The sequence below is a fragment of the Macadamia integrifolia genome, chromosome 12, assembly GCF_013358625.1.
Source record: "Macadamia integrifolia cultivar HAES 741 chromosome 12, SCU_Mint_v3, whole genome shotgun sequence".
In the NCBI taxonomy this organism is placed as follows: domain Eukaryota; kingdom Viridiplantae; phylum Streptophyta; class Magnoliopsida; order Proteales; family Proteaceae; genus Macadamia; species Macadamia integrifolia.
Genome location: NC_056568.1, coordinates 24,416,843 through 24,427,094, shown reverse-complemented (window position 1 = coordinate 24,427,094; position 10,252 = coordinate 24,416,843). Strand labels below are relative to the sequence as shown.

The 10,252-nt window shown below is 39.0% G+C and overlaps 1 protein-coding gene across 1 annotated transcript; it reads right to left on the bottom strand.

The window, feature by feature from the left end:
* Positions 1 to 5,158: 5,158 nt before the first annotated feature.
* LOC122057525 (protein HUA2-LIKE 3-like) lies at positions 5,159 to 9,785 on the bottom strand. The gene is made up of 3 exons (XM_042619651.1): positions 9,314 to 9,785; positions 8,686 to 8,762; positions 5,159 to 8,368 (listed from the first exon to the last, which is right to left on the bottom strand). The coding sequence occupies exons 1-3, from the start codon at positions 9,425 to 9,427 to the stop codon at positions 8,164 to 8,166; spliced, it is 396 nt and encodes a 131-aa protein (XP_042475585.1). The 5' UTR covers positions 9,428 to 9,785; the 3' UTR covers positions 5,159 to 8,163.
* Positions 9,786 to 10,252: the final 467 nt, after the last annotated feature.

Below are 10,252 nucleotides of genomic sequence, written 5' to 3'. Positions count from 1 at the left end.
TGCCATTCACTTTGATTATGACATTGTAGCCCTGAAGCACATGGCCCCAGTTTCTGTAAGTGCTAACAAGTTATGGTGGCTCTGTCCCAAAAAGATTCTTGTTTGAAAGAACTTAGATTTTAAGGTGCTTGTTGATGCATCAATTATCAAGTAATTCATACCATGTTTTCAACATTACCCTATTAGTTTTACTCGATAGATGGAGGAAAACAAAAGGTGGGTCTCAGTGCAATTGTTAGGTTGCTCCATTGTGATCTAGTGGTCATGAGTTCAAGTTGGGAAACATGCTTCACGGAAAGTGTTAAGCTGCATAAATTATGACCCTCCCCAGACAACCCCCCCCCCCTCCGCCCCCAGGCAACAATGAATGCATGGTTATCTTTCTTTGATAGAGTATTAGATAAATTGGGATACCTTTTCTTCATTCTACTGTGTTGATTTTGTTATAATAATGTATTCTTCCTCCTTATTTAAATATGGTAATTGGTAAGATGTGTCTTAATTTGTTTGTCAGAGGATTTAGATTAAAAATTTTACTGCTCATCTAGAAGAATGCCTCATGTGAGGGTGAATATGCCGATTGAGCCACTGCACCAAGCTCAGGAAGTTCATTTGTTGGGGTTAAGTAGCAAATAGCAGTACATAAACCAGTTGTAACTCCCAACTTCAGGCCTGATCTGACATTATTTCTGTCTAGCCCTTTTGAGGGAATGGTGCAAACTTTCAGAGTTTTAGAGGGATTATACGTGAAATTGAATAGGATATATGTATCAGCCGGAGCCTTTGACCATTAGGAGTAGGTAACTTGTTTCTCGTCCTTCTTTCTATTGCATTCTATCTTATTGCATCACATTTTGTTCTGTGATATTTGAGAATCATCGTCAATACCTCAGTGTTGATTTGGAATAATCTTTTATTCCAAAGCTATTTACAACTAGCAATTAAGAATTCTCCGATGTACTACAGTACTAGCAGTGCATCAAAGATATAATCATCAATTCTCCTAAGAGGCCACAATTACCGAGTGCAAAAATATTGACAAGATCAACTAACTCTGATTCCAATAAGTAAGATCTTGACCTAAAAACAGAGACCTTAAAGAGGCTAAAAAAGGTATCCTAAGCAATTGCAATAATTGGGTTCGCTGATATTCTTGATATATTAGACGGTGTAACACATACAATCATATTCAATTCGATAGAATCATCTGATCTTAAAGGAGATCTTCTATAATTTCACACATAGGCCGAGGAGACGACTATTTATCGTACTGAATTGTTGTACTTGGCTATGCATATGTAGGCGACATGGGTGGCCCTTTCCCCAATATCCAACCGAGTATAGCAGTTAAATGAACCAGCAATGAGGGAAGTGGAGAACGCCCTTCTGATACCTAAATCACGCCGCATGCATGGTTCATAGACTATCCTCCAAATCTGGCAAAGTGGTTCCCTGCTTATTCTAGGGCATCAGAGCGTTCTTGGAACGCTCCTACAGTCCATATAATCTTAACAGCACAGTAGTTGTTTCCAAATTGCTTCATTCTTTTATCCTGGATTTTTCATATTTTTCAATAATCGTGGGCATCAGCTGAAGTTCTTGTATACTTGCATTAAAGCCCATTCAAGTTGCCTATATGTTCACTAATTCACATCTAGAAAGCTAAAACAAGGGTCGGGGAGTCCAATGAAATGGCTCATTAAGGTTTCATAAGTCAACCCAACCTGAATTTGGAAGAAATTCGATTCCCTCCCTCTATGAACTGAGGCAACCCATATAATGTCAATCTGAGAGAGAGAGAGAGAGAGAGAGAGAGAGCTCATTAAATGGCAAAAATCATAACATTTCGTTTTCATAAACCTATTGATTAGCCTTAATACAGAGAGTACACACTCAAATCACATTTGGCAGCACAAATCACACTTTTCTTACTGTCCTATCTGGTGGAGCATTTTCACTGGCCCAAGATATCTGATGTAGACTTACTAATGATTTGCAGTAGTTCTTCCCTGTAAACATCGTACTGAATTGTTGTAGTTGGCTATGCATATGTAGGCGACATGGGTGGCCCTTTCCCCAAAATCCAACCGAGTATAGTCGGTTAAATGAACCAGCAATGAGGGAAGTGGAGAACGCCCTTCTGATACCTAAATCACGCCGCATGCATGGTTCATGGACTATCCTCCAAATCTGGCAAAGTGGTTCCCCGCTTATTCTAGGGCATCAGAGCGTTCATGGAACGCTCCTACAGTCCATATAATCTTTAACAGCACAGTAGTTGTTTCCAAATTGCTTCATTCTTTTATCCTGGATTTTTCATATTTTTCAATAATCGTGGGCATCAGCTGAAGTTCTTGTATACTTGCATTAAAGCCCATTCAAGTTGCCTATATGTTCACTAATTCACATCTAGAAAGCTAAAACAAGGGTCGGGGAGTCCAATGAAATGGCTCATTAAGGTTTCATAAGTCAACCCAACCTGAATTTGGAAGAAATTCGATTCCCTCCCTCTATGAACTGAGGCAACCCATATAATGTCAATCTGAGAGAGAGAGAGAGAGAGAGAGAGAGAGCTCATTAAATGGCAAAAATCATAACATTTCGTTTTCATAAACCTATTGATTAGCCTTTTACAGAGCAGTACACACTCAAATCAGCATTTGCAGCACAATCACACTTTTCTTACTGTCCTATCTGGGGAGCATTGTTGTCACTGGGCCCAAGAATATCTGACTGTTCAGATACTAATGATTTAGCGTAGTTCTTCCCTGTAACACATGATTGGAGGGTATACGTGAAACATCAGCATGACTTGGAACGGGAGAATTACCACATGAAATCTTTTATCTAGCTAACTATTACAATGATAGCCACCCTAGTTTACTTGTACTAAAGTGTTTCTCGTGCTAGTACACCTGACATCCGCACTTCAACAAGAGCGTTTAGTAATTGGAGATTGCAAGTTTTCTTACCGTCTGGCTCTGATAATAGATATCGATATAGTGAAACACTGAAGAAATAGGAAACAGAAACAGTTCAGAATTGCCCTACAAAAAGGTTATATGTAATCTTGATTGGTCAACACTTTCATAACATATCGAGCTAACATACATGAACAAAGTATGCCACACGAATGTCTAGCACACCAGGAAATGACAGAGAAGCTTGTCAATGGCCTACAAGTGAGAAAAAGAAGTGAGTGAAACCCATTGATTTGATAGATACCCACGCCTTCATTGCACTTGAACTCATTACTTACATCAACCATGAATGAATCAGCACTAGCTCATGTATTATTGCTGCTCTTTCAAAGTTTCCTGTTGAGAAATAAATTATTCCCTCGTTACCGAAATAAGATTTGTGAAGATGCCATATTGCCACACAGCTCGCAAACTAAACCGAAACAACCAGTTCGATCTTCAGATTTATTCCCACGTGTTCCAAAACAGGTCAGTAAATAATCAGAAGGAAACAATAAATGGATGTCTGTATGACCAACAAAAGTATTAATAATAATTAAAAAAAAAAAAGAAAAAAAGAAAAAAAAAGAGAGTGAAATAACAAGCAGGGAATGATGCAGAATTCTATGAACATGGAAATGAATAATAAATCACTTCATCTGAGCTGTACAAGTAACAAAGAGAAGTGATAGTTTCATATCAACACCAGACCAGTGTTCAAGATATCAGGATCAGCATAGGAATCAGTCGCCTCCAAATCTGATCCAAATCGGGAAGATTTCGGCCTCAATTAATTGACCACAAAATACCTACAATCAGCCAAAAATTCCAAGAAAACCCGTTCTGAATGGCTGGAATAACCCAATTCCTAGAATATGAGACTGCTCATCAAAGTTCTGGTGAAACAAACTATGAACCTTTTCTTTTCCCCCAGATTGGTAATGTCATAAGAAGAGTTGAACACCTAATACCATGTATAAATAGCAGAGCTCAANGTTCCTCTCTTAAGAACTTAACTGCACGTCCCATTGGAAGCTAGTGACTACACATGACACGACAAATCAGTTGACCAGACAAGGACTTGATAGACTGAACTAATATTATGAGATATATGCTTTAAGTCTGCTTTTTCATGTATTTTTCTTCTTCTTCTTTTTTCTTTTTTCTTTTTTTTTTTTTGGGTTCTATGCTGTAGTAACAGAAGCAAAAAAGCTTTGCCTTGTTGAGGACTTGTACTTCTTTCAATCTATTTCAAAAAAATTGCTGTTATTCATCCAAAAAAATCTGTTGCAAGCTCTCCCAACTCCCACGTCAGCTAATCAAAATTTTCCTGAACTAATCATGGTTCAAAATTTCAGTGGTTTTGACCGAAATTTACCGAACAATTCCGGTTTCGACCCATCTTGATACGAAATGGTATGCGACTCACTAGCATTGTTCAACATTTCGATAGTATCGCAGGATTCTGAGACAATGTAGATAGGGACTTTAAAAAATCACTGGTTTCGACCAAATTTCCCATATTTCGATCGAAATGTGGGAAATTTCGTCTGAGCCGATGGGTTCAACCCATTTGGTTCAACCAGCCCTTATAAAAATGGGAAACAAGCCCATTTCAACTCATTTCAACCATATCTCCCTTCAACTCAGTTTGCAATGGGAAAGTTGGGAAATCAGCCAAGACTTGCATGTTTTGCCATCAAACATTCATTCTACCTTTAAATCTTACACATTCAAAGCCTTCTATACCTAAGGAAAGAATTTTGGAGGAAAAAGATAAACCCCATTTCCCCCAAGAATCATTTTTTTTTTGTACAATGTACTTGTATAGTTGTATACCTAGTAGAATGATGTGATGGTCGGTATAGACAGTATGGTGGATCTTCTACTTCATTTGAACATAAGGGTAGTTCAGGGGGTGGAACATCTTCTGTTGACCTTGGGTATCCATCCCAACCATGTGTGCCACATCCACATCCTATCAGTTTGAGTGAGCCATTCCTTAGGTTGGGATACGAAGGATATGTTGATGATGAGTCTTATAAATGGGCAATGACAGACTTCCAAAACAATTGGGCCCAAAACAAGTCATAGGACTCATATGTGGTGCATTCAAATGAGCGGCTATGACATATGCAATGGTACGCAGCTCGTGGACTAGAACAGCCTACACACTCTGCTTGGAATTGAGTATTGAGTGTTGAAAGATAATTCACCATTATGTAATATTATTATTTTTTTTGGATCATTTACATTACGTTTTGTTTGTTTAAACTTTCAATCATGTATTTCACGTTTTTAGTTAGTACCATACCTATACAATACAGTTTCAGTCAACGTACAGTAGCAAACTTGGGTCAACACCACAAATATGCCTTTAGGTGTTTTTTTTTTTTCATGAAACTAATTATTTGAATGGGTTAAAAATGTCAAAAATAGGAACGTACAAAAAAAATCAGACAAAAAGAAAGGATAATTAAGGGGTCAAAACCAAAATTTCCACCATTGCAAGGAAACTTCCCTGGTTTCCTCGAAATTTCAATCTCAACCAAGGTCGAAACCCAATATGTTGAACCTTTCTCACAAGGCATACCAAGTTTCAACCGAAACTTTCATGCCTCAGTCAAAATCTCAACAAGTTTTGGTCATTTTCTTTGTTTCATCGAAACGTTACAGACCCATATCACAAAGTATTAGTTTCGTTCGAAACGAGTAGTGTTCCAACCTATTTCTACCTCGCTTCGACAGGTTTCAACCGAGAGTGGTGTTTCAACTCAAAACTTGGATTTTTTGCTTGACTTTGGCCATTCCACTTGCCAACTCTTGGTGGACCAACTTGTTGCAAGCTTGTACAAGTCATCTGCAACTAACATCAGCACGAGTGAGTGAGCAACCAAGGTGATCCGATGATGGATCAGGCGAGTGGTAGGCTCAACCCTAAGATTAATAGACAGATGGGGCCAATGTTAGAGAGTCAGTGCCTTCTCAGAAGGGTCAAGTCCATACACAAGCACCCCAACCTTTTGAGTCCCAACATGGAAAGGATGATGAGGACATTGACTAGTCACAATCCAATGGCCACACTCGCACATTGTCGTCCTCTAATGGTGGGGGTGACGATGACAATGGTGGTGGTACTGATAACAAAGATGGAGATAAATATGGAAGCCTCTAAGATGAGTATAACCAAGTAGAGGTGGAGCCAGAGCCTATCCAATTCAGAGCAGAGAGTTTGATCATGCTACCCAGGACGTCGACCATGTTGTACGTGCCCCCACATGTGCAAGTTGTACCAACGGGCAGAGGCCCACACCACAAGTGGGGACCAAAAAAGGAGCATGACAAGGTTGACATGAAGAACAAATGTTTCTTCCTTGCTCAACACACTTGGAGGCCTCAAGATAGAGGGTAATAGTGACTATAGTGGGTTCAGGCAACTAGGACAATGACATACACCATCATTTCCCACAGACACATCCAACATCAAGTATGGTGGTTGTGGTGAGTTGGATCAGCATGGCTCCTCATCATCTTCATTATGCACTACTGATGATGAATAGTCACAGGGTGTAGCATCTTTCGTGGATAGCATCTTCTCCTTCCCAAGCCCCTCCCAACCCTATCAGTCTGGCCAACTAAGCAACTACAATGGAGGAATGTTTGCATCATCTTTCCAACCCGGTGATCCATATTTGAGGTTGGGGAACCTAGTGCCTGTGGATTATGAGACATATCATGTTTTTGTGACAGACTTTGAGCATTTCTTCCAACATACCATGACATGGTCATCTTTTGTGATCAAGTTGACAGAACGAATTCGTCAACGGCAGCAATATTCATCATCTTTTAAGCCTGCTCGAAACTCTATGTGGTATTGACATAAAGTCGAAGACTATAAAGAAAGGCAAGGAACTTTTGCTTATTTGCACCTCTGATGTGAAATCAGTGCCTATACACTTATGGTATAAAATGTCTAAAATTTTAATAATATTAAATGATTTTCTCTATTTGCCACAATTGCATATTTTAATTGGTTTCACTATATTTTGTATATTATACTACTAAATCACGTGAAACATTGGCTATCTTTGAGAATTATATAAGCAATGTGCACCTAGGGTATGAAACAAATCTATCAAATTGCATGTCTTTTTCAATGATCTAAAGGTTTCATTGTGTTAGGGATGCTTAATTAGGGTCTCTGCCAAATTTCAACCCAAAATATGGTCGTTTAACCACCAAAATGGTCAAATGAAACCAACCACCGACTTCTGCAGGATTTCGGCCGAAAATCAATAAGGTTTCGATCGAAATCGGAAATATCTTGGTTTCTACAACTTCTTAAAACTTGGGACTCTTGGAGACAATAGAGTTTGCATGTCATGACCGTGCCGCATTGCTACACCAACACCCACACCCATAACCCATATATGATCTCATATAAGATGTTCCATCTCAAAACATTCCGAACCTTAACCTTATAAAATGTTTTTTGAACATTTTGAGTTCTGGAATTGTTGTCAGAAAATGAATCAGTTAATCTGCTTAATTTTACTCCAAAAGACTATAATGGACATGTAGCCTATAAAACATTCACACTCAATACTTCTGTCTATGGTTCTCTCAGTTGTCTGTTCTTTGTTCCATCGCTTATGTGCCTAACTAGGTAACATCACAATAGGAACTAAAATACATCATCCCAAGCATGGCATGTAAAGGATAATAGCACGGCCATTGGCAGAGCAGTCTGACAGAGTATCACTGTAGGATTGATTGGTTTCACAATTCCCCCCTCCTAGCTTCTTAATGTAATTGTCATGCAGCTTCATTGGCCAGAGATGTCAACAAGATCAACATTCAAGCCCCAACCCTATCTCATCTAGACAAGAAAATAAAGAAAATCCAGTGATTTGATGACATATTTCCATCACCCAAACTAGAGTCAGCGCATGCTAATTCTTAGTTAGTATAGTTGGCTTTTATTGTTGAGGCTACGGTTTCCCCATATAATCCACATAAAAAGGTGAATTTTCAGGTAAAACCAGTACAGAAAAAAAGTGGTTTTACCTGAATTTTTTCCTTATATACGGTTTTCACAGCAGACAGATGTAACCCAAGAACAACAAAGAGGAGAAGCAAATGAAGAAAAAAATGCTAACTATGAAGAGTACAAAGCAGAAAAATCGTCTAAGCTTGTTTCGGCTCATAATAGCCAGTCTAGAGGACGATGTAGAGTACTGAGCAAGTAATGAAGTAGGAGGAACACTGACAACATCAATGAGAGTAATAACATTACCAAGGACGTAGACAGCATCCATTGGAGCACATTCCAGAAAAAGCCTTGGGGTTCAACACTTTTTGATTGAAACGCCATACTAAAAATGGGTCTATAGCTTACATAACAGAAACTACAACAAAAAAGGAAGTATGAGGAAACTGCATACTAACGCTTTGAGCTCCATAGATGCCACAAAAATGTTTCAAATAGCAAGTTAGCAGCCTGTTTTATTACTTCCCATCAATAAGCATGCTCAAATTAAAATTCTATTAATTCCATTCAACCAGTATAAGACAACTGTGACACATCAACTGAAATTTTACTAAGAAATCCCTAAATGTAAACCGATGGCAACATTCATCAATCAAACACCTGACAAATGAAATATAACGCCTTCAAGGTAACAAAGCATTTGACAACAAGGTAACAAAGTATTTGACAACTCACATCTGTTTCGTTCCAAAAAAGTAAACAAGCACTTTCTTCCAGTCCGTTGAATAGCCCCATTTCTCCGGTTCACTTACCTGCCATCATCAATCAATCTTAGAAAAAACAAACCAAGCAGCTATGATCAAGAAACACTATTTACTTCATTAGGGGAGGAGGTGGTCCATTAGAACATCGAAGTTATCGTAAGATTTCCTTTTAGAGAGAAATAAGGTCAAAATTCTTCTCTTATTACCCTAACCCTTTATTGTGTTGTTCAACATCTATACAGGAAAAACAAAAAATCCGTTGAAAAGTAATAAGGAGCCCATAAAGCAACCATTCTGGAAAGCAGACTAATACACCAAAATTGAAAAAGAAAAAGAAAGTGGGGGTGGATTCACCCGCTAGAAAGATCATATGAAAACCAAAAAATTAAAAGGCAACAATAATAAATAGCCACATAGAAACGTTAGAACGCCCCATTAACAATAATCAACAGTAATCAGTGATTAACAGAATTTCCAAATTATCCCTTATGTCGTATAAAACTATGTAAGAAGACAATCAAATCCTGAGAAAGAAAAATCCGAAAATAGGTTCCCAGAAAGAAGAAAAAATCTTGCCCATTGAACTATAAGATACGTACCGTCGCAGGCCAAGCAGGAAAGCCTTTCACCTTGGCGAGAACAAGATCCCCAACTTTCCACTGCCGTCGAGCGGCGGCAGCAGAAGCTTTGCCTCTTCTGCGACTGGGCGCCATGAACAACGGAATTTCAGAGCCTTAGGACAATATGGGTCGTGCAGATTCTCTATTGAGAAAGATTAACCAATTCGAAGACTGGATTATTGAGGCAAAGCCGAAATCGCCCACCTCTCTGCAGAGAAAGGGAGCTTTTTCGGACTGTTTAGGGTTTTGAGCAGACGAAAAGGTAGATGAATTTGCAGGCATTGAATCGATGACGAGATTGAAAGAGACGGTTCTTATTGTGCCTGTTAACGAAATCTTTCTATCTGTGTGGGGGAAGGAGAGATGTTGGGGAAGAACCCTAAAGCTGTGAGAGTTGTGGTTTAATGTTCGCCTACCCTTCCCTCTCCGCATATACGGATATGCATTGGACCCTCCCAAGGCTAACGTGCGCCAAGAGCTTACGAGCAAACCTATGAACAATTTAGGTTGGCAATTTTAGCCTGGCCCATCTGGCGACTCGGAAGTCCAGCCAACTTGAACCAGGCCCGACTCATACGGGGCTATTATCCGACCTTACCAGATGGGGGATTGAATTTTTGGTTCTTCCCATGATTTTTATTGGGATCTTCCCTTGATTACTTCTACTTCTGTGCATATTATTATTAATTAGTAAAGGTGAAATTGTGTGTCATATCAGTTAAATTATTGATAACTCGTAGAAGAGTGTCACCTTGATGTGGTAGAAGCATTGTTTCAAGATTTGGAATCGAATCAGGTGATCTAGTCAATTCGAATCATAATCTGTTGTGCCTGATCTCCACCCATAGTGAGGGTATGTGGAGTGGATTCACTATGCCATCCAAATTGTGCATTTTGCCCAATCTTGCCGAGTTTTGA